Source organism: Drosophila busckii, chromosome 3R, assembly GCF_011750605.1.
Source record: "Drosophila busckii strain San Diego stock center, stock number 13000-0081.31 chromosome 3R, ASM1175060v1, whole genome shotgun sequence".
Taxonomy (NCBI): Eukaryota; Metazoa; Arthropoda; class Insecta; order Diptera; family Drosophilidae; genus Drosophila; species Drosophila busckii.
The window spans coordinates 9,191,729-9,218,991 of record NC_046607.1 but is presented as its reverse complement, the minus strand read 5'-3'; the positions used below and the strand labels follow the sequence as shown (position 1 = coordinate 9,218,991).

General features: G+C 36.8%; 8 protein-coding genes across 12 annotated transcripts; 5 read left to right on the top strand and 3 right to left on the bottom strand.

Moving 5' to 3' along the window:
- The first annotated feature begins 200 nt into the window (after nt 1–200).
- On the top strand, nt 201–8,681 carry LOC108604323 (cadherin-86C). 2 transcript variants are annotated; one of them, XM_017993748.1, is made up of 10 exons: nt 201–303; nt 392–517; nt 581–730; nt 792–906; nt 2,417–2,609; nt 2,677–4,012; nt 4,081–4,229; nt 4,914–5,004; nt 5,302–5,507; nt 5,569–8,681. In XM_017993748.1, the coding sequence occupies exons 2-10, from the start codon at nt 491–493 to the stop codon at nt 8,222–8,224; spliced, it is 4,923 nt and encodes a 1,640-aa protein (XP_017849237.1). In that variant the 5' UTR covers nt 201–303; nt 392–490; the 3' UTR covers nt 8,225–8,681. The 2 variants fall into 2 exon arrangements, with proteins under 2 accessions (XP_017849237.1, XP_017849238.1); XM_017993749.1 differs by lacking the exons at nt 201–303; nt 392–517; nt 581–730; ... (2 more) ...; nt 2,677–4,012; nt 4,914–5,004 and having other exon boundaries at nt 4,144–4,229.
- A 1,530-nt stretch (nt 8,682–10,211) lies between these two features.
- On the top strand, nt 10,212–11,980 carry LOC108602568 (protein midgut expression 1). 2 transcript variants are annotated; one of them, XM_017990703.2, is made up of 3 exons: nt 10,212–10,293; nt 10,353–10,412; nt 11,509–11,980. In XM_017990703.2, exons 2-3 carry the CDS (start codon nt 10,378–10,380, stop codon nt 11,699–11,701), a joined length of 228 nt encoding a protein of 75 aa, XP_017846192.1. In that variant the 5' UTR covers nt 10,212–10,293; nt 10,353–10,377; the 3' UTR covers nt 11,702–11,980. The 2 variants fall into 2 exon arrangements, with proteins under 2 accessions (XP_017846192.1, XP_017846193.1); XM_017990704.2 differs by having other exon boundaries at nt 10,281–10,299.
- A 1,396-nt stretch (nt 11,981–13,376) lies between these two features.
- LOC108601592 (probable histone-lysine N-methyltransferase set-23) lies at nt 13,377–14,282 on the top strand. The gene is made up of 2 exons (XM_017989491.1): nt 13,377–14,077; nt 14,128–14,282. The coding sequence occupies exons 1-2, from the start codon at nt 13,405–13,407 to the stop codon at nt 14,280–14,282; spliced, it is 828 nt and encodes a 275-aa protein (XP_017844980.1). The 5' UTR covers nt 13,377–13,404.
- Nucleotides 14,283–14,323: 41 nt separating this feature from the next.
- LOC108602519 (lysophospholipase-like protein 1) lies at nt 14,324–15,099 on the bottom strand. The gene has a single exon (XM_017990653.1). It carries the CDS (start codon nt 15,034–15,036, stop codon nt 14,338–14,340), a length of 699 nt encoding a protein of 232 aa, XP_017846142.1. The 5' UTR covers nt 15,037–15,099; the 3' UTR covers nt 14,324–14,337.
- Nucleotides 15,100–15,342: 243 nt separating this feature from the next.
- LOC108604344 (kelch-like ECH-associated protein 1B) lies at nt 15,343–20,163 on the top strand. 2 transcript variants are annotated; one of them, XM_017993773.2, is made up of 6 exons: nt 15,343–15,417; nt 17,190–17,494; nt 17,572–17,829; nt 17,945–18,627; nt 18,696–18,901; nt 18,961–20,163. In XM_017993773.2, exons 2-6 carry the CDS (start codon nt 17,198–17,200, stop codon nt 19,731–19,733), a joined length of 2,217 nt encoding a protein of 738 aa, XP_017849262.1. In that variant the 5' UTR covers nt 15,343–15,417; nt 17,190–17,197; the 3' UTR covers nt 19,734–20,163. The 2 variants fall into 2 exon arrangements, with proteins under 2 accessions (XP_017849262.1, XP_017849261.1); XM_017993772.2 differs by lacking the exon at nt 15,343–15,417 and adding an exon at nt 15,429–15,440.
- Nucleotides 20,164–20,419: 256 nt separating this feature from the next.
- LOC108604346 (probable G-protein coupled receptor Mth-like 11) lies at nt 20,420–23,099 on the bottom strand. Of its 2 annotated transcripts, none has more exons than XM_017993775.2 (9): nt 22,937–23,099; nt 22,712–22,867; nt 22,067–22,648; nt 21,868–22,009; nt 21,618–21,803; nt 21,312–21,554; nt 21,091–21,241; nt 20,830–21,030; nt 20,420–20,763 (listed from the first exon to the last, which is right to left on the bottom strand). In XM_017993775.2, the coding sequence occupies exons 3-9, from the start codon at nt 22,547–22,549 to the stop codon at nt 20,700–20,702; spliced, it is 1,470 nt and encodes a 489-aa protein (XP_017849264.1). In that variant the 5' UTR covers nt 22,550–22,648; nt 22,712–22,867; nt 22,937–23,099; the 3' UTR covers nt 20,420–20,699. The 2 variants fall into 2 exon arrangements, with proteins under 2 accessions (XP_017849264.1, XP_017849263.1); XM_017993774.2 differs by having other exon boundaries at nt 22,712–22,831.
- A 9-nt stretch (nt 23,100–23,108) lies between these two features.
- On the bottom strand, nt 23,109–24,089 carry LOC108604347 (28S ribosomal protein S11, mitochondrial). The gene is made up of 5 exons (XM_017993776.1): nt 23,835–24,089; nt 23,640–23,770; nt 23,477–23,577; nt 23,353–23,418; nt 23,109–23,275 (listed from the first exon to the last, which is right to left on the bottom strand). The coding sequence occupies exons 1-5, from the start codon at nt 24,032–24,034 to the stop codon at nt 23,168–23,170; spliced, it is 606 nt and encodes a 201-aa protein (XP_017849265.1). The 5' UTR covers nt 24,035–24,089; the 3' UTR covers nt 23,109–23,167.
- A 315-nt stretch (nt 24,090–24,404) lies between these two features.
- On the top strand, nt 24,405–26,508 carry LOC108602019 (guanine nucleotide-binding protein-like 3 homolog). Its single transcript, XM_017990022.1, has 5 exons — nt 24,405–24,507; nt 24,566–25,451; nt 25,515–25,771; nt 25,836–26,237; nt 26,299–26,508. Exons 1-5 carry the CDS (start codon nt 24,486–24,488, stop codon nt 26,472–26,474), a joined length of 1,743 nt encoding a protein of 580 aa, XP_017845511.1. The 5' UTR covers nt 24,405–24,485; the 3' UTR covers nt 26,475–26,508.
- The last annotated feature ends 755 nt before the right edge of the window (nt 26,509–27,263 follow it).

Below are 27,263 nucleotides of genomic sequence, written 5' to 3'. Positions count from 1 at the left end.
TTACGGCGACCAATTTCAGCACACCCCATGACCTTATATTTCCACACAAGCCAGGCATCATCATGATACCCGAGGTGAGCTACGCTACGCTTAATAAATTTCAAATACTGCCCGAATCATAAGCCAGCCAGCTAGCTAATTGAACTATCTGGCCCATGCTATCAAAGCGAACAAAATTGAAAACCAACTTTACTAAGAAAATGTATTTTATTTTTTAAGGACGCCAAGCGGGGCACAGAACTCGATTACGTAATTGCGCGTAAGAATCCACTCTACCAGAAACCAGTCTACCTCGAGTTATGGGTAAGTTATATGCCAAAAAAAAAAAAAAAGAAAAAAAAATGGCCTTAGGACACAATAACAATAACAAATGCTGTTTGCTGCTCTTTAGGGTTCGCCTTTGTTTGCCATAAGACAAAAAATCGTATCAACGGAGACCACAGAGGGCACAGTGTTTCTCCTGGGGCCCTTGGATTTCGAAAAACAAGCCATGTACCATTTAACAATACTCGCTAATGTATGTATGCGAAAGACTTTTAGTTAGTGCACTAGCTCATTTTTTTTTTTCAATGCAATTTAGGATGCATATGCTGAGCCTGGTCAGGACAGTCGCAATATTGCGGGCATGGAAATCGTTGTCATTGTGCAAGATGTACAAGATCAGCCGCCTGTGTTCACGCTGGCGCCACCAGTCACCAAGCTGCCAGCGGGCATATTGCCAGGCGATAAGGTAGTCCAAAGTAATGCCCACATGGAGATCATAAAACTAATTAAGCTGTTTGTCTTTGCAGATATTGCGAGTGCATGCCGAGGATGGGGACAAGGGCAATCCACGTGAGGTGCGCTATGGCTTGGTGTCCGAAAATAATCCATTTACATCGTTTTTTGATATCAACGATACCAGCGGTAAGTAAAAATAATTATATGCAGGCTCAGACTTAGTGTTATGGCAAATCTTAGCTCTTAACATGCCATAGAACATGCTTACATTTGTTTTTTGTGCATTTTATGAGAGCAGCGCTATGCAGGACAATCAAAACCACAAAATAGAAAAACAAAAACAAATGCAATAAGTAAGAAAATAACAACAGTGCAACGACGCCGCTGCGATATTAACATAACTACCAGCAAAAAGAAAGAACCAACGAACGTACGAACGAAAGAAGAAGAACAACAACAAGTATCAAGCACAACAGCAATCGAACGGACCAGGCTGCAATCCGGTCCGTTGTTAGACTCGTTAGATAGCATAGCCCATCTTCAACTATACACGTAGTCATGTTGTTGTTGTTGTTGTTGTTACTCAGATGCTGTGCAACGTTGTGACCAAGTTCTGGTACTGACTGCAATTTGGCTCGTAGATCAGCAACGACTTTGCCCTTCGCAGCCCCTCTACCTCCCCCCAACACACCGCACCCCACCCTGTTGCACGTTGCCACGTTCAAGCACTTATGCTAGAGTACTTCCTTGTTTCGTGCTCGTCTGTTTTGGCTCACTGCCAGTTTGATGGCTCTGACTTAAGCACTCTGGCTGTAGCTTTGGCTTTGGCTCTGGCTCTGGCTCTAGGCTCAGTTGCAGACTGCTGCAGCCTCTGTCGTCTGTCTGGCGACTTGAAGATGAGGCCGTGAAAAATTTCATAGCTGCTATGTATGTATGAGTGTGTGTGTGTGTGTGTGTGTTGAGCATATTTGTAAGCTGCCTTTTGAGGCCGACTTCTTTTACGAAAAGCCGCTGCATTCTGTATACGAATACATTGAAGCGCATTGCGAGTTGGACATGAAAATTTTTGGTATAAGCGTATGCTATCGTACGTCTATCGTCACAAGCAAATAAGCATGTACATTCGTTTGACGGAATCTAAATTGGCGAGCCAATAATAATCAACCATTTCGTTTTTTTGTTTGTTGTTTTTTGTTTGGCATGCAAATATATCGCATATTTACTAAGCATAAGCAACATTAACATGTTCATCAGTTTTACTCGCATGGCAAGAGCCAGGTTAATGCAATAAAAACTGCAACAAGAGAATACTCATAAAATGTTCTCAAGACAGCGATTGCCACACACCAGCAAAAAGTGAAATGGGAACATAATCGCGCATAAGGTTGAACTTTTTACAGCCGCCTAGACTGTTAGTATGAGATCATTTTGTTTTTGCTGCCTGCTCCTTTGCAAATATACAACTTTTCCCATGGCTGCCTGATCTGAGATTTTCTTTCTTTTTTTTTTTGCAATCGCTGGTAATTATGGTCATTATCGAAGGCTTGGCATTACACAAATGCAATTTGTGTAATCTCTTGCAACGCAGAATTTTGAGACGACGTGTATTAAGCGATTATTTCTAGCTTATCAATGCTACTAAGAGCAAACGAAAATAAAACAAAAAAATGTTCGTTTTTCATTGACATTGTTGCAGGCGAGATATTTCTGATGCGACCTCTGGAGGACATTGCCGCCATCACACATGTGGGCGATCCGGTCTTGCTCACTGTAATTGCCGAGGAAGTTAAAGTTGGTCGTGACGAACCGCCAGCAATGGCTTCGACTGTGCAATTAGCATTCTTCTTGCCAGAACGTACCAATTCACCGCCATACTTTGAGAATGATCAGTAAGTATAGGAAGCCTGTGGCTTTAAAACAAATCAGAAGTAAAATGCAAATACACTTTCCCTATAGCTATGTCTCTAGAGTCGACGAAAATGCGCCGCAGGGCACAGCGCTAACTTTTGTTGATCCCTATGTGCCACGGGTATACGATGACGATACAGGAAAGAATGGCGTCTTCTCGCTGACATTACTCAATAATAATGGCACATTCGAGATAACGCCAAATGTGGCTGAGCGAAGTGCATCGTTTCTTATTCGCGTGCGGGACAGCTCTTGGTTGGATTATGAAGTGCGCCAATCTGTACAATTCAGCATACTTGCCCAGGAGCTGGGCCCAGCTACAAATCTTTCAGCCATTGTGAATGTCACCGTGTACATCAACGATGTGAATGACAATCCGCCTGTGTTTGATCAAACAGAATACACGGTTGAATTGCCGGAGAATATGACAATGGGCACTAAGGTGGTGCAAGTGCATGCTAGCGACTTGGACTCTGGTTTGGGTGGCAAGGTGCGATATACTGCAATATTGGGCTATCTAAACACCTCGCTCAATCTAAATCCAGAAAGCGGTCTAATCACCGTGTCGACCAATAATCACGGCTTCGACCGAGAAATCATGCCTGAGTATCACTTATATGTGGAGGCACGTGACTTGGATGGTGAGGGCAACAGAGTCCAGGTTCCGCTCATCATTAAGTTGATCGACGTGAATGACGAGGTGCCAATTTTTGATAAGGACTTGTACGAGTTTATACTTGCCACTGACTTAAAGAGCTTTACAACCAGCGCTTTTATACATGCAACAGACAAGGATGCCACAGCTCCCAACAATGAAGTACGCTACGAACTTATCAATGGCAATTATGAGAATAATTTTGCACTTGATAAGCTATCGGGGGAATTAACAGTGCGTGAAAAGATTAGTCTGCGTTCGAAAAAACTTCAGCAGCAGCAGCAGCAGCGACGACGTCGTGCTGCCGAATCCATGGCCGTATCCAGTGATGAAAGCGATATATTCATATTAACTGCGCGCGCCTATGATCTAGGCGTACCTGTGCGCTTTTCAACAACCACCATACGCGTCTATCCGCCAGAGAGTCGTAAGCGCTCTATGACCTTTGTGGTCCCAGGTTATAATCCGAACAAGCGAGAGACTGAAGAAACGTTATCCACCATTACGGGAGGCAAAGTTTTAATTCATGACATACGGCCACTTAAGCCAGAAGAGCCTGGAGCAAATCAAATACCTAATGGCAATCCGAGCATCAAGGAACGCAGCGTAGTGACAGCAACTGTGCTGCACGACAGCTCGTCCGTAGTTGATATCTCTCAGATACAGCAGCGACTGTCTCAGTATAACAACTCCTATGCCATTATACCACAAGATACTACGCAAACTGATGTAAGTATATAGAATAGAATAGGAAGCTGCAAATGCAACTGCTCGACTAATGGATTGGGGGTTAATAGAACCTTACTCCTTTGCAGACACAGTACAAGGCGGAGAATAAGGTCTTATTTTGGCTGCTAATACTGCTCGCCACACTGGTTGCTTTGACTATTTTGATCTTGCTGCTCTGCTGCATTTGCTCCTGGTGCCCTCTCTATAGCGCAGCGACGTAAGTAACGCTTTAAGTAATCATCCGACATCAACATTGCAAAACTATCCTTTATACACAACACTTGCTTGTTGACTCGGTAACTTAGTCTCGGTATATAACACTACCAAAAGGGTGGAAGTCTTTAGGAACTATACGAAAAGTGCCAAGATGTTTTTTTTTTTTAAATCATAGATCATGTTATGTACATTTATTAACCTTACCTCTATTTAAAAAAAGTGTTTTTTAATGTATTTACATATGCAAAAAATAATGTCTATGCATTATGTAAGTTACAATAGCATAGAAATATGAGCACACTTGAAAATTAGAAATTAGCCAATTATTTTTGCTTTCATGAAAAATAGACAATAAAATAAAAAAGTAAAACAAAACAATTATTCGTTGCTTTAAAAAGAAGTTAGAATTTAAATTCCTTATATTTTAGAAAAATATTCCATTATTTGGAGATGAACGGCTACAAAGCGGTGACTGTATTAATTTATTTCATTCCTTAACAAATAAATCGTCTTACTAATGATACTTAAAAATGGTTATTCAAAATTATTGTACCAAAGACTAAGTAATGAGTTCAACAGAGTGAGGATTCTAATATCAATAAGACGCTAATAGCTAAATATTGTATATTGTAATAATCAACTGATTCAATCATCACATCTTTAATTGTTTATTCTTTTCTTGTAGCAAAAGAATAGTTAATATCAGTAAAACTGAAGACGATGTACATCTAGTACATAGAGAAATGGCAAATGGAAAACAAACAAAATCTGTTCAGGTAGATTTTGATCATTTTTCGAATTACACTGTACATTTTCACAAAGTAGAGAACCGCATACATGCTCACAAAATGGCAATTTCGTTAGTTCAATCACTATTTTTAGTTTTCTATTTTTTATTTGTTTTTTAACATCTTTGATAATCCCATTTAACTAAATTTTGTATATTTCTTCGGAATCTGCTTTCTCTTACTAAAACTAATTTCAATTTAACATATATAAATATATAAAAGCTTTATAGAACTTTGTTAACAACCCAAACATTTTTCATTCAAAAATTTACCATTACTTTACAGGTCGCAGAGTGGATGGGAAGACGCGAGGCCTGGTCCGCGGAGAAACCACCAGATACACGAACGAAGCCTACCCGCTGGGAGTTCCGCGATGGACGTGAACAGTCTGACGAAAACTTAGAAATACACCCATCTAGTATGAATCATGATGGTGAAGCGACACACCGCATACAATCAGCTGAATATCAACAAAGACGTGTCCGCATTAAGTAAGCAATAATAATAAAATAAAACCTGTAGCTATTTAATAACCAAGGTGTTCTCTTTCAGAAATAACCGCACTGCCAAAGATGAAACACATCAAAGTTTTCATAACTCTAGAACTAATTTAATAAATGACCGTGACGTTTACATTGAAGACGTCATGGATGGTACGCATTTGGAAGAAGTAAAGGAAAACTTTACCCGAAGCAATTTAAATAAGCAATTGGAACATGGTCGACATAAAAGCTACGATTCTGAAAATCGTCAAATTGATGACGATTCAATGCGAAGACACGAAATTGATCGTGGTAGCGACATCGATTTCAATACTGCCCAAAATAGTCTCAAGGCTAAACGAGAGCTCTTTATTAAGGATGGTAATGTTGAGATTCTACAGCTTATGACTAGAGATAAAACACGTGATGGAGCCGCTATGGATGATGACAATATATATGTAAATGTGCCAGTAAAACCTTCAACCAACCTTTCGCATCCACAATTACTTATGGTAGATAATACAGGCAAAGAAATATTGATGAGACGATTTATTGAAGAACAGCCAGATGGCAAGCAAATTATTCGAGAACACTACCATATTGTACCTGGTGCTACATACATTCAGTCAATGCCAAATGAGATACAACAAGGATCAACACTTAAAGGCGATACGTTTCCTTTGGGTAAATCGGGACCAAATAGTGTAGTTTACTCACAAACGGAGCCTGAAGTCAAAGTTATACACACCCAATCAGTTCAGGGTGCAGAGGGCGTGTCTCAAATACAGCCAGCCATTTCGAACCAATCTCTTACTCAGGAGCTGGAGCACTCACTCAAGCAACAGAACGCGCTTTTGCGCCAAATACTGTTGGAGAAAGAGAAACTGGAATCTAGGTACACCCAACACGAATTTGTTTTAGAAACCCAAAGTCTTCCAGGTCAACCCATGGCCATTGCGACACAGACGGACTGCGATGCCGGCACGCAAACTGAGCCAATGGAGAACATTTACGAAAGGACAACTAATAACTTGCCGGGGAAAATAGGTAGCCGTCATACCCGTCGACGCGCACGTAGTGAAAACGATGATTCTATGTCTGAGGATGAATATAAATATGTAAGGTTTAGTCCACCTAACAGTCCCGAGGGTGTTTATTGGATAAAGCGTCGTCGTCCAAAAAAGCAGTCAAGACCACGGGGCAGTAGAAGAATTGTTATGGTAGAGGAAATGAAGCGCAAAATACGCACACCCATCAAAGAAGAAGAAGAAGTCTATGATAATAAAAAGCGAGTTCCACCCAAAAAACCGCTCCGAGAAACAAAAACGAGTATTTTGCGAAAGCAACTAAGTGATGAGAGCCGAAAAATAGAAAAAGATGCCAGTGTGCGTCGGAAAGGTGATGCGCTAAGCAAGGAAGTATTAATGGAAATATCAGACTCACTCGATGAACTTGCAAGTCCCGAAAAGCATCGTAAGCGTTATATATCTGTAGAGCAGTTCTATGACAATTCTGACGGCGAAGTCGACGGTAATGAAACTGAATGCTCCATCGACTCAGATGATGATGAAATAGTAATTCGAACAAATACATCAGGGAGAGATATCTTCGCTAAACATCCGAAAAACACAGAGCACTATGAAATGCTCATGAAAAACGTTGCCCATCATAGTAAAAGTATACATACAAGCTCAAGATCAAGGTCAAGATCACCATCCGAATCGCGTAATGCCAACCCAGAAGTAAATCCAAGAATTTCGCGTAGAGATAGCTCAAGACATAGCAATAACGCTCGTAAGCAAACATCTTCAGAGCCACCACACAGCCGCTTATCAATTTCAAAATATGAAGCGACTTTAAATGAAAATGGCAGACACATCACATCCACAACAAGTGAAATAAGCAAATCCAAACGTCCGTCAAACGAGCGCATCTACCAAAGTGAAACAGAACTGGCCGGTCAAGAAGGCGAAAGTGACCAAAATATTCCAAAATATATGGAGTGGTACTATAGAAAGAAGAAGCAGTCCGTAAGTGGCCGCACCTCAACAGAGTCATCCAAATCGCAATTATCTACAAAAAAGAAAGTAAATGTGCCCGAAAAGCGTGTGTCGAAATCTCGTGTAAGTTTAAAGGCTGAAGAGCAGGCTCAACATGATGATGAGGTTAAATTTAAACCAGAACCAGCACCTAGAAAATCACCGCCAAAAGGAAGTCGTTTGCTAAAAGAGGATAGAGCCCTAAATAAACAACACAAGCCTAAAATTGAGACTGATACGAATCATCCGCTGCTGCAGCACTCAGAACATCGCTTTGAACGGGAGAACGCAACAGAGGTACCTATACCACCCACCAAGTTACCACACTACATGTATCCAGAAACACCGCCCCATGCGGCACCTGCGGAAAAATCTAATGCAACACAAAAAAACAAACCCAAGCCATCGCCCATAAAAGAAAACGAAATAAAGGTAACAAATTCAAAAATAAACCTCTATGTCGAAGATCGAAATGCAGCGCACCCTCCGTCCCACGCACAAAAACAGTTGAACGCATCAACGCTGGAAGATGACCACGACTCGGGAATAGCCATGAACTCTTTAATGAACAGCATGGGTCGGCGTAATCCGATTGCTGAGAAGAAAAGCGTTTTCTCTATTGCCTATGACGATGTAAGTCGCGTTAAGAAAATTCCATCGGGCGGCGAATCCCCTCAATATTCGTAATACGCGCATTACAAATTAGTTTAAACAAATCAATACATATATTGAAATGTGATAGCCTCTAAGGCTCTTATTTTGCAGCAACGAATCGTCTCACGTTTCATTGTACATAAAACGTTTGTACACTAAAAACTTAAGTTAACGATAGAGAAGTACGATAGCATTTAGCAACTGGTTTTTGTGCACCCAACAGTAAAAGTTACGATGTGTGGAATTAATTGTAAGTAGCCTCCAGCTAACTTAAGTAAAATGAGTTGTGCAACTGTATAGACAAAATATTTAATTTTATGTCATAAAGAAACAAATAAATTTGTCTATTTTACAAGCATTTGCTGACTTAACTGCAAATCATTAAAGGCGAGTATTTAAGAGTATTTTGTTATGCCATTGTTAAGTTTAAGGACTAAGCATAGTAAACAGAAACTTTGATAATTTATAGTTTTCAAGAGTCTTTTCGTTCCTATTGTACACTATTTATTGAATTTAATACTATACGTATACTTTATATAAATTGAAAATCTCGAATACATCGCTTTCTTAAATTTACTCATATAATTTTCCCAAAGATATAATCCACTAAAATAACAAACCACCCAACTTCCATCTTTATTTAAACTTCATAAGCATTAACATGCTCTTAATACAATGTACAATATGTATTTAGATTTTAATTAAAACATACGAATATGTATATATATATATATATATTTACCATACATACATACTTAATTATTTACATTTTGAAATAAATATAAGAACAAACTAATAAAGTAAATCTTGTACATACATAATTTAGCTGGTATTCAATCGAGCGTCTTTTGTTTAACACCAGCTACATATCTTAAATGACAGTCATTATTTGTGCTATTCCTACTATAAAAAAACTGTACATTATACCATACATTATTAAGCCAGTGAAATAAATACATCATGATTATTACACATAACTGCCATATTGAGGTATAGTTAACAATCAGAAATGGGCCTACAAATGTAACCTAAATATTGCCCTTAATTATATTATATTTTTTGTTAGTATATAAGTTTAAGTAAACGCACCAGATGTTATGTCATGCAATTATACATTAAGAATCTAAAGTATATGAACAAAATAAATCAAGTAATTGAAAATGTTTTTATATAATAAAATATACATACAAATTCAAAAAAAATCTGTCTTGAATTGTTCTCCAGATGATACTTTTTTAAAACAGGATATTGTGGTGCATATGTACATGTGCAGGATAACTCCTATACACACAGCTAAACAACAGTTGTAGGTGTTTTATATTAACAGTTTTTAACAACAAAAACTGTACAATTCAAAAACATTAATTTTTATTTAAAACAGAAGACATAACTAAATATGTACATACATTGTGTACAAGCAAAATAACATATAAAAATATAATTCATTACAAATCTCTTGCCTAAGAGTAAAATCAACGAGAGCACTGCTGATCACCAAGGTATTTGATGCGCATGTACTTACTTTCTCTCATTTCACAGTAAAGAGTATAACTGTAAGTGTATCCACGTTCTCTCACAGCAACATGGGCGCAGACACCCCAAGTAAAGGGGCTCACACAATCTAAATTTATTAAATAAAGTTTAGTAATAAAGTAATTATTACAGCGCTATTTAATTAAAATCGTATATAAACTCGAGAGCTTAACAAAAAATGGTTCAGGTTTTATTCACTAGGGCTAATCAATGCCATTGTTCCTTGTCTTTAACTTCTTTAGCTTAGCCAGATGCCTACGCCCATGAATTTCCTTCAAAATTACTCTTGCATTACACTAAAAAAAACTTAATACACATACTTGGTCACTGTGTATTTCATATATACATATATAATAATCAACCAACTGTTCACATAAAAGAGAAAGAGAGAGCTCGTGCAGCCCTCTTGTCGCTCTTTTTTGAGCGGTGAGAGTCAAGCACCCGAGCAGAAAACAATCTACATGAACAATATACAAAACGTTTTCAGTTTATTCGCATCTGTCTTCTGACTTGGAACGTTGTGTGCTGCGTTTGCTGCTCAACGAATTTTATACAATTTTACATTGACGGTTCGTGTGAGTTTAAAGGCATCTGAATTTTAAGCAATATTAATTGAAATTTACTTCAGGAAACAATTCAATTACCACCGCAAAATGTGCAAATGTCTGGCCGGTAACGTGGCATGCTGGTGAGTGCATTTGTTATCGATATACATATATATACATACATATATGTATGTATACATACGTTGAGATGTTGATCTCCGTTTGTTTATATGTACATATAATTAGTGATTTCTTAAGATAAAGCTCATGCTATTGTTGCAATGAATTCCTTGAATAGTTACTCACTTGTTAAAGCGATGATAACACAAGCGTAGAATGTACCTACATTCCTACAAGTGTACATATATATAAATAAATAAAGTGTACTTATCCATAAGTCGGTGTGAGAATTGTTTGTGGTTTATATATTTCTTTATACACGCACTGAGAAGCTAAATGAACAACAGTCCACTATGTATTAGAGTTTGCTTTGAACGGATAAACTTATTTAAGCATAAAAATATCTATGTGCGCATTGTGGATACATGTCTAGAATTAATGTACAAACAGCGGCGCAACTCGATTACAACATTCATATGTATGTAGATTCATATATATGTACATAAACAAAAGCGAATTAGATATAATCATATTTGTATGATATTCGATACACGCATATGTTTGTTTAGACCCCTGAAGTGATGTAGATGCTTACATCATCAACTTAAACATGCGAATGGGGGAGATACACCCTTATGTTGTCTTTATACATTTTACGTACATTTGTTCATATAAATGTAAACTTGTCTGGCACCAGCCAGTCCTGTCTCCATCGAGGCGCGACGGTTTGACTACCACCCTCAGTAGCAGACAACAAGAATGTCTTTTAGTGAGGAGTCGTCAGCAAGGCGCCAATTGTCAATTCGACATTGTTATGCATATGCATAAAGTCAGCAAGAGGTCGCCAACAAGGGTTGGTAAATAAAAAGTAATTAACAATAATAAACCTAGCCCTCAAAAATAAAATTGTATACGTAGTTTTGTCACGAAAGGGCGAACGCAGAACTAAGGACTAAAGCAAACAAACTAACGTACATACCTTGCTTGTAATCAACAGGTTATGCAAGAGTCATACATTTTATGATAATGGCATACTTTGTCCTTTACTAATTATTATGACTTAAATAGCTTCCTATTATTCCATTACTAATTAAAGTTTTTTACATTCCCTTTTTCCAGCTGCTTTAGTTGCGCACTTAGCATGCTGGTATCCATTATCAGCGCGTTCTTCGTACTCATTGTCATCGTTGGCTTAGTAGTTTACTTCGTTTACTACTACGAGAAGGAGGATGATGTTTCCAAAATTACGAACGATCTTCATGATGGATTTAAGAATACCGTTGACAAATTGAAAAATACTTTGAGCTCATAAATAAAAGCCAATTGCGTTTTTTCGCAAAATAAACTATTTATATTAAAATTCCATGGATACAAAAATAAGTTTAGCTTGTACCTGTTGCCTCCAAAAATTATCCACCAAATTGCCTATAATTCCTGTTCAAACCAATTTTTAAATGTCTACAGTTAATTGTCAAAGCAAAATGCTTGCATTTAAGCCGCTCTGTACAAACAGTGTTAACAATAAGTTTTTTAAAAATATTTATATGCAAGTTTACATGTTTAATAAATCGCTCTTTTGAATCTCAAAGCAGTTTATAATGCTTATTCTTTGTTTACAGCTAGGCGCTTTAATTAGCTGCTAAATTAAGTACGGTATAGCTTTAGTTGCTTGAATTATATATCGTTTGTATATATGTATATGTTTACTCACACACCACTCATGGATATACCATATTTTACGGCTTCCGGAAACAAGCAAATTTTTTCATTTTTACAAGCAATATCATGACATAGAAAGTGTATGTGTGTGTGTGTGAGTGAGTACTTTACCGCATCTAATTCGCACCATTGCAAACTGTATCTAACTCCTGCTAAGCGCGATTAGAAAACATGTGAACAAAGTACCAGGCACACAGCAGCAATAGCAAGCGGAAGTTTAGCACACAACAGCGTTAGATGAGAGCAAAGAGAGAGCGTCTATGCATTTGTGTGTGTTTGTGTGAAAGGTGTGTCGAAGTGAAAAGGCTAGAGAGAGAGATGGATAGATTGGCGCATACTCAAACACGACGTGAGAGTATTTTTATACCCTGCAAAAATTGCATCTACAAGATAACATACTTTAAACTTATTTGATAAACATAATGTTCTAGTAAAAATGTTGAGATTGGCTTTTTTCAAGTCCAACTTTTTTGTGTACAATAGACATACGTAATGTACATATGATGATGAAAATATATTGTGACATGAATTTAAATATACGAACTATACTCCGTTATATACCTGCACACAAATGTTAATATGTAAATTTAGATGTAGGTATCTAAGTATATATGTGCATGCTCTTTATTCTAAGATAGTGGGGGGCTGTGCGCCTGTGCTTTTTGCTGTCTGCGCACTTGTATACCTCCCTTACCTCACCGGAGTTTCTCTCCTCGTTACATGTGGGGTCGTGTCAATGCAGCGCTATGTATTCATGCGTGTAGATATATATTCACAGAAAGGCCCCATAAACCATACATACATACACTGTCAACGGCACTTTGGCTCCAATTCGAAATCGCCAAACGATTGGCAGCCATCGGTAGAGTTTTGCTATTGATTGGAAACATAGCCTACCAGTTTATGCGTGCCTGGTAGAAGATGAACGAGTCGATGGCTTCGAAATCGTTATTAGTTTATTGATTTTTGTTATAAGCCTAGTTTGACTACGAAACAGGTAAAATTAAAAATGATTAGAAATAAATAAAAAGAATTATTTGTTTCAGTGAATATCAAAGCGAAAAATATTATCCATATTTAATAACAAATTAATAAAAACTTCACGAATATTTTCAATTTCATATATTCTTTTAATGAAAGCCTAATTACTTGTTTGTTGAAATATACTTCAAATAAATCAGCTTGCCGCCTAACTGTGCGTAACCTATCGATTCATAGGCACCATCGATAACAGATAAAATAATTAAAGTCCCAAAACAAAACTATTTCAAGACAAAACTGTTTATTTTGATTTTAATGCAAGCTCAAATCCACTATGAACTTGAAGACAGCTACGAACATGGCGACGACAGTGTGGAATACATTTTGGAAAATGCTTTGATGCCTAACGACGACAGCATAGAATTCAGACACCTGTTGGAGGAATACCATTCTCAGCTCACATTTTCTTGTGACTGTAAGAATGATTGTACTAGTTGTTGTCACGGTGCCAGCTATAAATATAACGACCAGAAAAAAGAATTAATTTTACAGGAGCAGCAACCCGCTATCATTGAATGCAACGATCTGTGTACATGTCGGAGACAGCCTAATCTTTGCAAGAATCGACGAGTGCAGTACGGCCCACGCAAGCAACTAGAAGTTTTTGATTCTCGACGCTACAACTCAAAAGGAGTACGCACTAATGTTGATATCCTAAAAGGCTCATTTATTTGTGAATATGTTGGAGAGCTTCTCACCATCACTGAAGCAAGGCGTCGCCTGGAGAATGTTGACAGAGATAAATTAATGAATTACATTTTGTGTCTTCGGGAATTCAGCAAAGCAAAGGACCTCAGTGTGAACCCATCTCAGACAACCATTGTAGATCCAACGTGTCGAGGAAATATTGGACGCTATTTGAATCACAGCTGCAATCCGAACTGTGAGATTTTAGCAGTTCGAATAAATAGCCCCATACCAAAGATAGGTTAGTCAAACAATAAACTAACTAACTAATCTAAACAGGATTTCTTATAGGAATCTTTGCGAAGCGCGATATAGTTGCTTTAGAGGAGTTGTGCTTTCACTATGGTGGTGGAGAAGATGGGCCACAAGAAAGCTTTTCCAAGAGAATTATGTGTCGATGCGCCTCATTAAATTGTAGCGGGTTTATGCCAAACTCTATAATTTAAAACATAATAATTAGAAAACAATTGAATAAATTTATTTCGCGTCGAAATTGCACATTTATAGCTTATTTTGAACTTCATTTTTAAGAGGAGGCAACTTTTTAAGAATCCACTCTTCAAACTCAAGCAGTGATTTTCTTTTAAGCTCATGCAAAGCGTTATTCAAAGGTGTAAATGTGCCCTCTACACCCAATTTATTTAATGTATCAAAGGTCTCTTTTCCCCATTCTAAAGGTACCAGCGTATCACGTTGTCCATGAAACATGAGAAGTTCCGGAAGCGCAAGAGATCCCTCTACCTTTTTTGGATTTTGTAGAGACTCGTAGACCACTGATTGACGGTTTAAGAAAGATGAGTGCGCGAATACTCCAGCCAAGTCTGTATTTAAATGGTAGCCGGCATGTAGAGCTAACGCACCACCCATTGAGAATCCGCCGACAATAATGCGATTTATGGGTATGCCTTCGTCAACTTCATTTTGAATTAGCTTTTGTACAATGTCATAGCTCTGAGACATGCTCTTTCTGGTCTCCAATGCAGCAATGTTTACAGATTGCCTGTCGAACCACACATGAGAGTAACTTCCATTAAGCGGTGTATATTTTTGCTTTGGAGCCGTTGGGTAGACAACTTTAATATGTGAGAAATCTAGATCCTTTCCAAGTAAAAAGCGAACCCATTCCATCACATTGGGCCCAGTGTCACCTGATCCATGAAAGAATATGACAGATGCGCTATACCTGCGAGCTGCAGCCATGATTTTAATGTGCTATAACAATAACTAAATTGTAAATAAAGTGAAACAGCTGTTGGACTTGATAAGGCAGTGTTGACAAATGGTACAACAATAAGACAAGAGTATTCATCCAAAAAAAAAAAACAGCGTAACTATTTTACTGTCTATGTAAGTTAATTTGTCTTACAAAAGACGTACAGTATATCGAAATAGACTTCAGTGAAATTTAAAAATTTTCAGAACATTCTGATGTTACACTTAAAATACTGCGCTTTACTACACTGAACTACCTATCGCAATCGAGCCATGCACACATATCGAAAATCGAACAAATGCTGCTGTTGTGTTTTTCGGGCATAAAACAATAAAAACATCTTTGACTTTCGTAGTTTGCGCTTGGTAGTAAGTGTTTTTAAATGTAATGGGTATACACTTCTAAATGTGCATTTAATTTTTATACACTTAGATTTGTAAGAACGTAAATAGCTCGTCGCGGTGCTCTAATAATCAGCTGTATTTCAACAAATTTCGGTCATCTGTGTACACGTGATTGTGTCTCTCTTTAAGCGACATACATAAGTAAAATGTGCAAGTTATGATTCGTAAATGTATTTATATACATATGTGTATAAATTAACATACTTATATACACAAAGTTCATTCATGATTTACTGTTCAATATTCAACAAGTTGTTACGTAGCATACATTGAACTAAGAACTGCGTGTGTGTGTTGTGTCTAAGCAAGTGTGTGTGTACATGCCTTTGTTAAAATGAAAACAAATTTCCTCTCACTTACGCCAAATGCACTGTTTACGTTGCTCATAGATACAAATACACTCGCAAATGAATGCATATGCGTATGTGTAGGTGAATATGTGTGTGGATATGGCTTCTCATCGTGATTTGACAGTATTTGTTGATTTTTTATTGTGCTTGTGTGTAGTTATCGCATACTTGATATAAGGGAACTCCTAGCCACTCTTGATAAGAAATTTGTATTTTTGCAGAGTCATTTCTACAGCACGTCACATCAAATGAGACACCATTGTATAAATTTAAATTGTTTAACGCATGTGTGTAAATACCTACCATATGTAAATAAACCGGTCTGGATTATTTTGTATTCCTATATGTTTATTAGTTAGCACTTTAAAAATCTATTTGGTTTTTTTGTTTTTCTAAACGCTGCCCTCGCAATTTTATGTGTTATTTATTTATAGCGAAAGAAAAACATTACCTGCTTTGTAATCAATTTGTAAAATTTGTTTAGTCATCTTTAATAATAATCAAAACTTATATACATAAAAATCATTTACATATAAATGTACGAACATTTGAGTATACATATGTATATATTCTTATCAGTCTACAGTGAAATCTTTTTTAAAAACTAACTTTCAACTATCTAATTTACTTGTTTGAATTAGGATTAACGGAACACTGAAATCTTTGATTACTACCTATACAAATTTATAGTTTCATAATTATACAAATTTATAGTTTCATAATTGAAGATGACTATGCAAAGTACCATTTAGTCAAGAGATATAAAATCGCTCAGAGGTGTTGCGGTCAGCTGATATTTTTGTGTCTAGTTTTATTCATTCTTGGAAAACAAAGATAACAAAAAACGACAAAATATTGTACTTTGAGCTAACTATCTGTTATTCCTACTCATATTCATACATACATATACTTAAATGTTATAATTATATTAGAGGATAATTAAGAATCGTATTATCTACCATTTTGTTTTATTACTGATAAAGCAAACTAATATATAAAGTCATTACTCACTCTATATTTATCTGTGCAGCAATGTGGCTTGTTTCAATTTTCATATACAATTTTTTGGTTTTTTGAACTTTGTGCACAATTGAAACCAGGTATCAGCCTTATCGAATATACACACATAGATACAGTGTTTAAATGTGTGCAAAAAGTTATGAACGAATGAATGATCAACAGAATTTTGTTGTATAAATATATGAAGAAGTAAAGAATTTATAGTTTTGGCTAAAACTTAATTCTTAAAACAATCTCAATTATTTTATTTCCATTGCAACAAATAAAAAAACTTCTACGAATTATTATGATAAAAAAATGAAAATGTTGTCCAATAACGCTTATTTGCAATCCTAATAATAGATAAATTTATTATACATATTACAGATATTGAGATGAACGAGCGCTCAGACTGTAGTTCGCTGATAAGCACTTGTATTCGCTTCGACGAACATGAGCCGGATGCAACAGATGAAGACATGACATTTTGCATGTCCAACTATGCAAAAGAAGCACTCAAGATGATGTATATGATGCGATCTCATGGCATGCTGACTGACGTTATGCTCGAAGTGAAGAAGGAGCTTTTTCCCGCACATAAAGTAGTGCTCTCCGCTGCCTCACCATATTTCAAGGCCATGTTCACTGGTGGCCTAAAGGAATCGGAGATGTCCCGCGTCCAACTCCAGGGGGTATGTGTAGTACCGCAGCAATGCCTCCACTTTGTTGCTATAATAGATGAACAGTTTGGGTTATCCATTTTCCCTAGGTGTGTCCAACAGCGATGTCCAGAATATTGTATTTCATGTACACCGGACAGATACGCGTAACAGAAGTAACAGTGTGCCAGCTTTTGCCCGCCGCAACCATGTTCCAAGTGCAAAATGTTATAGACGCATGCTGTGCATTTCTGGAGCGTCAACTGGACCCAACTAATGCCATTGGTATTGCCAATTTTGCGGAACAGCATGGCTGTGTCGAGCTACAGAAGAAAGCAAATCACTTTATTGAACGACATTTCACGCAAGTATGCTCATTGTTTTAAAAGCCATTCAAGCGTTTTTACTTACATATAAAACTTGAAGGACTCCTCAGATAGCTGATGTACTTTAACTAATTTGATTTTCATGTTTTGCCAAAAGGTCTGTCAGGAAGAAGAATTTCTGCAGCTGTCCGCTTATCAGATAATAGCCCTCATCCGACGTGATGAGCTAAATGTGCAAGAGGAGCGTGAGGTGTACAATGCCGTGCTGAAGTGGGTAAAATACGATGAGGATAATCGACATTGCAAAATGGAGCATATACTAGTCGCCGTCCGTTGCCAATTTCTGACGCCGAATTTTCTGAAAGAGCAAATGAAAAACTGTGATGTACTGCGCAAAGTGCCTGCCTGCCGTGAATACTTGGCTAAGATCTTTAAGGATCTCACACTGCACAAGTGTCCTGGAGTCAAAGAGCGCAAGCCAAACACCACACGCATGATATTCGTCGCCGGTGGCTTCTTTCGGCATTCCCTAGACATACTCGAGGCCTACAATGTGGATGACAAAACGTGGACTACATTACCAAATTTACGCATACCACGCTCTGGACTTGGTGCTGCGTTTCTCAAAGGCAAATTTTATGCCGTAGGCGGACGCAACAACAATATTGGATCATCCTATGATTCTGACTGGGTGGATCGTTACAGTGCCGTAAGCGAGACATGGCGGCCATGCTCACCAATGTCTGTGCCGCGGCATAGAGTGGGCGTGGCTGTTATGGACGAACTTATGTACGCTGTTGGCGGTTCGGCCGGCATGGAGTACCACAACACAGTGGAGTAGTGCGTAGTTAAAGTAGTAGTCTTGTATATGAACATGATTTTTAACAGCATATTCTCTGCAATTGCAGCTACGACCCAGAGCAGGATCGATGGACGCTTGTGCAGTCAATGCATGCGAAGCGCTTGGGCGTTGGAGTTGTTGTTGTTAATCGGCTGCTATACGCAATTGGCGGCTTTGATGGCTCTGAACGTTTAGCCAGTGTCGAATGCTATCATCCGGAAAACAATGAGTGGAGTTTCCTGCCATCCTTGAAAACTGGGCGCAGTGGAGCAGGTATAAACACAACGCGAATTTTACTTAAATGCAATACTAAACATTAGCGTAATATATAGGTGTTGCTGCCATTAACCAGCACATTTATGTTGTGGGTGGATTCGATGGCATGCGTCAGCTGGCGACAGTGGAACGGTACAATACAGAGAATAATACCTGGGACATGGTTGCACCCATACAGATCGCTCGCAGCGCTTTATCTCTGACACCGCTCGATGGCAAGCTGTATGCCATTGGCGGCTTTGATGGAAGTAACTTTTTATCGATCGTTGAGGTTTATGATCCCCGTACAAACACTTGGGAGCAGGGAACACCTCTGAATTCTGGACGCTCAGGTCACGCTTCTGCGGTTATTTATCAGCCGTCAAGCGCCGCAACTTTTATGGACTATGAAGAAAGCGAAGCACCCAAACGTGACGAACCAAATGACGACAGATCTAACGACGCAACACGGCATCCTTGTAGCGACAGGACTGCAAACTACTGCAGCATGTCGCCAAATATGCAATTTCATGCATCCTATGGTGCAGGCTGCAATAAATGCGATTCGATGGATGATGTTAAAAGCGATGCTCAAATAGAATTACGGAAAGAAAACGAGGATCGCATTCCTCAAACGTCACATTGGCGCAAAAGACGACAAAACAGCGACAACAGCAAAAGAACCCAATTTTTTTCAAAAGAAACTGATAAAGTAACTAAAGTAACTCTGTCCAGTGCCTGCGTAACTGAATCAAAAAAATGCCTTGGGCTGTGTCCAGTTTATAAGGCCATGCAAAGTATGATAAGTAATACCATTGAATGGCACAGAAAGTCATCAAGTCCTTCATGACAATTTAAAGGAAACATAGCGCTTCCAAAATGCCAAATACGTTAAATATATGTACCTTAGCCTATTGTAAACACTTAACAAGCCATTACAAATATTTTTATAAACAAGCATTCCAACCATACACATATTTATAATCATACATAGTGTACGTGCATGTAGCAGTGAGTTCCATCGTTATAGGTTAGATTTATTAAAATAAAGTGTGTAATCAAGTGCAATTTTGATCATCTTACAGGCGTTTTACAACTGTGTATATTTCAAATGCTGTAAGACTGTAAATATATCAAATGATATTCATTTATAAAGAAAAGAAATTATTGTTTATTGATTGCTCAGTTAGAACTATAACTATGCTACACACTGTATGTTTTTATCTTTACATTGGGTATTTAAAATGCATTCATTGAGGATATTTTAGTTTATTCTTCGAATTGACCATTTATTAACTAAATTATCTATACTATTCCATCGCTTAAAAATAATGTATTGTATTGTACGTTAATAGATTTTAACAGTATGTAACTTAAATTTGTTTTACTCTATGCATATAAAATAGGCTCATCTCTGGTGCAATTGGTAATTTCGTTGATATTTTCATTACATTACTACTAAGTAATTATTATCATTACATTCTATTACTAAGTACACAATAGTACGAATATTGGAAGTCGTTTTTGTTTGCTACTAAATTTTTTACATATTTTGACTTTATTAAACAAAATAATTAAAAAGTATTTTCATTTTTGGTGATCGAATGCACTATGGGTGAATTTTTAGACTTGCGACATAGACTCTAAATTTAAATGTTTCATGTATGCAATGAAGATAAATATAAAATTTGATTTTTTCTTAATTATAGTACTTTTGTTTTATAAAAAGTTTGATCAGATTGTTGAGAAGAGTCGATATAAAAGACAAAGTGTAACAATATCTTCTGGGGGCCGTTATAAGACTCTTTGCTCTAATTCATGCTTGGGAATCGTTTGCGGTTGGCTGAACTGTGCACATTTTTTTTTTTTTGTTGAAAATACTGAAAGATACGGGTTATATTATATATTTTTAAAGATGCGACTAGTATAATTATTATGTTTCTTACTGTTCACTGAGAGAATGTCGCACATCCTGTGTTAAAACTGTTACGCAAAATAACATAATGCCCTGAGCTGATGAAAGAAAATCAAGAATGATCTGATAGCTTTGCCCCTCCACATTCGTATACAATTTGTCAAGATATCCTATGATTTCCAAAAACCACAATACTCCAGCAAGAATAAAAAACCGAAAAAATAGCTTAAAGCTGAGAATAAAACAAATAAAGTAATAACAAAATAAATATAACATAATAAAATATTGTTACCTTGCACGATTCTTTGCTGAGCCCAAGGTTTGTTGGTTATCTCTAGATTCATTGAAAATATTCCTTGCCGTTAAAATGAAGAACACAATGTTCACCACCAATATAAAAAGTATTGGACCATAATAGAAGAACAACGGTGGCAAACTACGAGCTATTGATGGATATAAATTTAAATTAAGTATTACTAAATTAATATAAAAAATAAATATGAAGATAAATACTATTTATCCAGCATGAAAAATGTCCAAATCCAGGTTTCCAGGCCGATTGTTTATCTTTATTCACACTGTCTATTACTATAGTAATAATTAGTAGTACAGCAGAAGTAATCCAGACAAACCAACTTCTCTTCCGAAAGTTTAGTTTCCTTTTAATGCCAATGTTTTTGTATTTTTTCCACAACCCATAATTCATGATCAAAAGCCACAAAAACATAGACATAACAAAGTAATAGCCTATGTAACCTAAATGAAGTATAGTATATTATAATATAACAAGAATAAAATTTGTAATGTAAGTTTTAGTACCAACAAAGAGGCAGGGGTCTATGTAATCCCAATTCCGAAAATGCTTTTCAGCCAAAATCAAGACAAAACTTAGTGTAAGACAGATAAAGTAGCAAGTGCAGCTTTTATAATGAGCTGTTCGAAACTTCGGCAGAAACATATAGACACAAATCGTGACTGTCATACAGATTACGGATGAATATTCAACTAAAATTAATTGATATTGGATTTAACAAAAAGCAATCAATGTGAAATAAAATATTTTGCTTACCGATTGCATTAAGCCTCTTATCCTCTTCCGCACATTGATGGGCCATTATTTTATAAGTACCATCTGAAATTTTCTGGGGCTGTAGACAATACTGGTCTTTGTTAACGTTTTCATTAGTCTGGTGGTTGTAGAGCAAGCCGTTCTAAATGCACATAATAATTTATTACCAGTAACAAAAATTAATAACCCTTTAACTAACTTCAAAAAGTGTCCAGTTGTGTCCAACTTTATCCAGTACAAAACGATTCTTACAAGGTACAGAAAGCTGCTTCTGTATAATAAATTTGTTGAATATATCCACAGTCGTTTCCTCTCCGTTGTTATTTGTTATATTCACTTCAGAACTGTACTTCATACCCTGTACACTCTCACACCTGCGTTCACTTTCTATAAGAACTTGTTGTGGATCACAACAAAAGCGAATGCACGTCGCATTCTGACAAGCACATCCACGTAAATGTTCTGTCACATGCTTTTCTCGACCGTTGGATAATATGGAGATACTGTAATTTCCCGTTTGATGTTTAGGTATTGTGATATTCTCATACTTATATGATCCATCTGCTGAGGGCTCAATATCTGTCAAATTAACAGTATCAAAATAATCGCAGCCTGGAATAATTGCGGTGATTTTTATCCAACTATTGCATATTATAAATGCAAGAAATATTAGGTTCGCCATTTTTTTCTAGCTTTTGGAGCATTGATAATAGGTTTTATTAAAAAACTTTATGAAATATTAATTTATTTCAATCCGATGTGAGCGGCTGGTTGATGGAAACTAAACTTAAAACGAAATTATTACAAATATATAACTTTTTCATTACTTATAAGGTACACTCACTTTGCGGATTATATACATGAACATTCAATACACATTAATGTACATAAGAGTCATACAATATATTATATAAAAGTCAGAAATGTTACTTCTCCGTAATGCAACTTAGTATATCACTTTAACCTCAAAAATGTTTATTAAAAATAAGAACGCATTAAACTTATGCGAAGCCATCGCAGTCGCGATACAAATGGAAGCCGATATTTGAATAGTTTCGAAAATATTTACCTGATCGAGATTAACTTTTTGCGAAACTAGCTTGAGATTGAGTATTCCTATCTCTTTACACAATTATACAATTTACTATTATCAACCAGCTTTTTATACACCAGGGAATCGGCATACCCGCATAATTCCAAGTAAACAACAAAAGTATGTAACATATATAGAAATATATTTACTACAATTAAAAATGAAAACAGCAAACGTCTGGATTGAACTGAGATTTTGTTAGTTCAATTAAAGACTCCTTTGTTTTCGAGGTCTTGGCGGATTCCATGATACTCGGGTATTGTCAGTAATAGAAACTATATTCAAGCCTCCCATTTGCAATCCCTTAATAGCCGACTATAATGAAATACATTATAATATACATTATAAATACAGCAATGTAAATCATATTCATATGTATCAAAATAATTTACCATTCGTCCTGGTCCCAGACCGCGAACTTTAACACGTATGGTTTTCCAGCCAAGCTCAACTGCTTTCTGAAAGTATTATTTATGATGAGTATAGAACTAAAAAACCTTGTTTAAGTTAACTCACTGAACTAATGTTAACTGCGGTTGCTTGAGCAGCAATGTTTGTGCCTTTCCTTGTGTTTTTAAAGCCTTCAATACCACAGGAGCGTATTAGCCTTGGCACTCCTACGAATATTAAGTGTTTCGTTATATTCGATGTTAACTATAAGCTTTCTGTGCCTACTTACCTTTGTAGTCTGTCACTGATATAATTGTGTTGTTGGGCGAGACACGAATATTGCAAATGGGCAGTTCATTGAATGGTATGCCGTTGAACAGCTGTGTAGCCGTGCTGGCATCCGGAAAAAACTTTGCCTTTCTGTAAAATAGATTTCATGGATAATATTGTTTTGACAGAGCACTATAACTTAGGCATGACTTACCGGTTTATAAGGGTGTCAATATCGACGGATCTCTCACCGACCGTACCTTCATCTTTAGCGGGCAGTGAGGCCAACATTTCCTTACGATCCTCAGCTTTTCTCAAATTTGCACTTGTGTGTATAAAGGAGACATTAGGAGAAAGCCGAGCGCAGCTCTTAATTGTTTGAATGCCGGCCAATAATGTGGTTTTAATAGACATTTTTGAGCAAAACTAAAAAACAATTTAAGTACTGCTCACAATAAATAATTACATCACGGACTTTGACAGTCTGGCAAGGTGAAATTTTCAGTGTTGAAAAATATAACAATAAGAGTGTACTTGATAGCGATGTTTTCACTGATTTTGTAGGCAACAGGTATTAATAGGAATAGGTTCTGTCATTCAGTCTTTGCGATATAATCAATTATATCGTTGTGTTCAGTTTAACAGTCGTAAAAGTAAAATAATGTAAAAGTAAAAGAAAACCATGTAGAGTGAAGTTAATTATAATTTCAAATGTTGCAACAATGGATCCGATATTGTAAAAACATCGGCATATATCGTCAAAAACCATCGTTGCTCGGTGCATCGGTATTTTTTCACATCACTAAATAAGAAGCACATTTATTTTCACGTGTTTTGGTTTTGCGGCTCTGAATATTGTTTTGGAATGGCTCTCAAACGGTTAAAAAGTATGTATTTCATTAGTAACCATTTAAAATGCAACATCTGAACTCTTATCAATTATAGCAAAGAAATCTAAGCGATTGACCGGCAAGTTGAAGCACAAAATTGACAAAAAAGTACGAGAGCACAACAGAAAAGAGCGCCGTGAGGCTAAAAAGACAACCAAGAAGGGCAGCAAAAAACAGAAGCTAATACAGATACCAAACATATGCCCCTTCAAAGATGAGATATTAAAGGAGGTAGAAGAGGCAAAGCAACGGCAAGAGGCGGAGCGCCTTGCTCGGAGGGAAGCATTTAAAGTAGAGCGTGAACAGAATAAATTTAAGTCTTTGGAATCTATGGTGGAGGATGCTGATATGCGCAGCACAGTTCATGGTATAATGCACGAGAACGATGGAGTGGATGACAATGAGAAGAAATATAAGAATGCCTCTACCAAAGAGCAGTCCCTCAAGCAATATTTTAAAGAGTTTCGCAAAGTTATTGAAAACGCAGATGTCGTGTTGGAGGTGGTCGATGCTCGTGATCCACTGGGAACGCGCTGCAATGAAGTAGAACGAGCAGTGCGTTCTGCTCCCGGTAATAAACGCTTAGTGTTGGTGCTTAATAAAGCGGATCTTGTGCCAAGGGAAAATCTCAACAACTGGATTAAGTACTTTAGGCGTAGCGGACCGGTAACAGCTTTTAAGGCTTCCACGCAGGATCAGGCAAACCGACTGGGACGCCGCAAGTTGCGCGAAATGAAGAGTGAAAAGGCAATGCAAGGATCAGTGTGTATTGGTGCTGAGCTACTAATGTCTATGCTGGCCAACTATTGCCGCAACAAGGGTATCAAAACATCTATTCGCGTTGGCGTTGTAGGCATACCTAATGTGGGTAAGAGCTCCATTATCAACTCGTTAACTCGAGGACGTTCGTGCATGGTGGGCAGCACCCCTGGCGTAACCAAGTAAGTTAGCTTAACTCAATAATTGCGTTGTTAGTTTTTTTTTATAACTATTTATGTTCACAGAGCCATGCAGGAAGTAGAGCTGGATTCAAAAATTAAGCTTATTGATTGTCCTGGCATTGTGTTTACCAGTGGTGCAAATACAGATAGTTCACATGCTGTACTGAAAAACGCGCAGCGTGTGGGAGATGTGAAAGATCCATTTACCATAGCCGAGAGTGTCTTAAAGAGAGCTAGTAAGGAGTACTTTTGCAAAATGTACGACATTACCAACTATGATACTTTTGAGGAATTCTTTGCAAAAAAAGCAGCCAGAATGGGTAAGTTCATAGTTTCCTTATTGCTTGGATACAATATGAAATGAAAAATAAACTTTATACGCAGGTAAATTCCAAAAGAAGGGTGTACCTGATGTGGTTGCTGCGGCACGTAGTGTGCTCAATGATTGGAACACAGGCAAGATTAAATATTGTACACAGCCACCTGAAGTGCACGAGGACAAAAGTGTGCACATCAGTGCAACAATTGTACATGCCGAGGCACGAGAGTTCGATGTGGACAACTTCGAATCTATGGAGACGGACATTTTGAGCCAATGTCTTGAGAAAGCGGATGATGTTATGGAAATAACCTCAAGCGGACCATTAGAATTAAAAGTACCGAAAGAAGATAACGAGGCTCAAAATGCTGCTGAAATATTAACAGAGCAGGAAACTGCGCCTAAAGGTCGCAAACGAAAATTGAATGAGGATAAGGAAAAGATAGATCCCGCACTACTGCTTGAAGGTATAAAAAACATTTTAAGTTTAATTTGATTTTTAATTAATATATTGTCGTTTATTTTTAGAAAATCAATCGATAAACAAAAACATTAAGGATCTGCAGAAAAAGAAAAAGAAACAAAATGTCCGAAATGAAAAGAAGATATCAAAAATAACGGATGTGTTGGATAACTTTAGTTTGGACATGGGTTCAACGAAAACTGATAAATATGATTTCGACGAGGATTATATCGTCGAATAAACTATGTGTTGCCTTCAATATATTGTTATATTAATCAGAATTTAAAATAAATTCAAAAAATTTGTGAAGATAGTGTATCTTTCGAAATCAAACAAACATGAGGTCCAGTTAATGAACTAAACTCATCAGGTATAACTGACTATGGCTGGGATTTCAAATATTGAACTTTGATCGCATCCCTTACACATATCTCTGTTTATATAAAAAGTAATCGCAATTGCTGTATTTTATTTGATAGGTACCAAAGTAACGCGGTAAACTAATCCAAATCAAAATAACGTTCTAAAATTTTATAAATATTTTTAAACATTTTTCCAATTTTAGCAAAAACAATTTATGCAAGCAAAACCCCAACGGACCACATAATTATCTATCTGACATGAAGACAATGCCAGACAATGAGAATTATGAATGCCAGTCTTGTTAGCATTAGGAGTAGATAGCAAATGTAACGATGTCAATAAAATTCAAATGTAAATATTTTGAAAGTTTATTACAAAAAATTTCTTAAAACTTAACAATAGAGCTACAACTAATGACGTTGATTAAATATTTTTGTCATTTTGAAATTATGCTACAAACATGTGTGTGGGTGTGTAAAGTATATATGTACATTGAATTGCTTCATTATGCACAGATGCATATCTATTCCAAAATGACTCAAGTCTAAGCAATGTTTAAAATCAACTTATGCCTATGTACTCGTAAGCACTTATGCTCTTATAAAAGGGTTTTTATTTTTATTGTAATAGTAAATTTTTGGAATTAAAATGTACATCATATTGTATG

Excerpts from the sequence above, each read along its gene's own strand:
- LOC108602568 (XM_017990703.2), top strand. The coding sequence starts at position 10,378 with ATGTGCAAATGTCTGGCCGGTAACGTGGCATGCTG. Across the intron at positions 10,413-11,508 it reads GCCGGTAACGTGGCATGCTG|CTGCTTTAGTTGCGCACTTA; the intron begins GTGAGTGCATTT and ends CCCTTTTTCCAG.
- LOC108604346 (XM_017993775.2), bottom strand. The coding sequence starts at position 22,549 with ATGGCGAACCTAATATTTCTTGCATTTATAATATGCAATAGTTGGATA. Across the intron at positions 21,031-21,090 it reads TCAGCAAAGAATCGTGCAAG|CTTTAAGCTATTTTTTCGGT; the intron begins GTAACAATATTT and ends TTTTATTCTCAG. Across the intron at positions 20,764-20,829 it reads CGACATTCTCTCAGTGAACA|TATTTTCAACAAAAAAAAAA; the intron begins GTAAGAAACATA and ends CGTATCTTTCAG.
- LOC108602019 (XM_017990022.1), top strand. The coding sequence starts at position 24,486 with ATGGCTCTCAAACGGTTAAAAA. Across the intron at positions 24,508-24,565 it reads GGCTCTCAAACGGTTAAAAA|CAAAGAAATCTAAGCGATTG; the intron begins GTATGTATTTCA and ends TATCAATTATAG. Across the intron at positions 25,452-25,514 it reads AGCACCCCTGGCGTAACCAA|AGCCATGCAGGAAGTAGAGC; the intron begins GTAAGTTAGCTT and ends TTATGTTCACAG.
- LOC108604344 (XM_017993772.2), top strand. Across the intron at positions 17,830-17,944 it reads TTGAACGACATTTCACGCAA|GTCTGTCAGGAAGAAGAATT; the intron begins GTATGCTCATTG and ends TTTTGCCAAAAG. Across the intron at positions 18,628-18,695 it reads TACCACAACACAGTGGAGTA|CTACGACCCAGAGCAGGATC; the intron begins GTGCGTAGTTAA and ends CTGCAATTGCAG.
- LOC108601592 (XM_017989491.1), top strand. The coding sequence starts at position 13,405 with ATGCAAGCTCAAATCCACTATGAACTTGAAGACAGCTACGAACATGGC. Across the intron at positions 14,078-14,127 it reads TAGCCCCATACCAAAGATAG|GAATCTTTGCGAAGCGCGAT; the intron begins GTTAGTCAAACA and ends GATTTCTTATAG.
- LOC108604323 (XM_017993748.1), top strand. The coding sequence starts at position 491 with ATGTACCATTTAACAATACTCGCTAAT. Across the intron at positions 907-2,416 it reads TGATATCAACGATACCAGCG|GCGAGATATTTCTGATGCGA; the intron begins GTAAGTAAAAAT and ends ACATTGTTGCAG. Across the intron at positions 2,610-2,676 it reads CCATACTTTGAGAATGATCA|CTATGTCTCTAGAGTCGACG; the intron begins GTAAGTATAGGA and ends CTTTCCCTATAG.
- LOC108604347 (XM_017993776.1), bottom strand. The coding sequence starts at position 24,034 with ATGTCTATTAAAACCACATTATTGGCCGGCATTCAAACAATTAAGAGC. Across the intron at positions 23,771-23,834 it reads ATTGACACCCTTATAAACCG|AAAGGCAAAGTTTTTTCCGG; the intron begins GTAAGTCATGCC and ends TCTATTTTACAG. Across the intron at positions 23,578-23,639 it reads ATCAGTGACAGACTACAAAG|GAGTGCCAAGGCTAATACGC; the intron begins GTAAGTAGGCAC and ends TAATATTCGTAG.
- LOC108602519 (XM_017990653.1), bottom strand. The coding sequence starts at position 15,036 with ATGGCTGCAGCTCGCAGGTATAGCGCATCTGTCATATTCTTTCATGGA.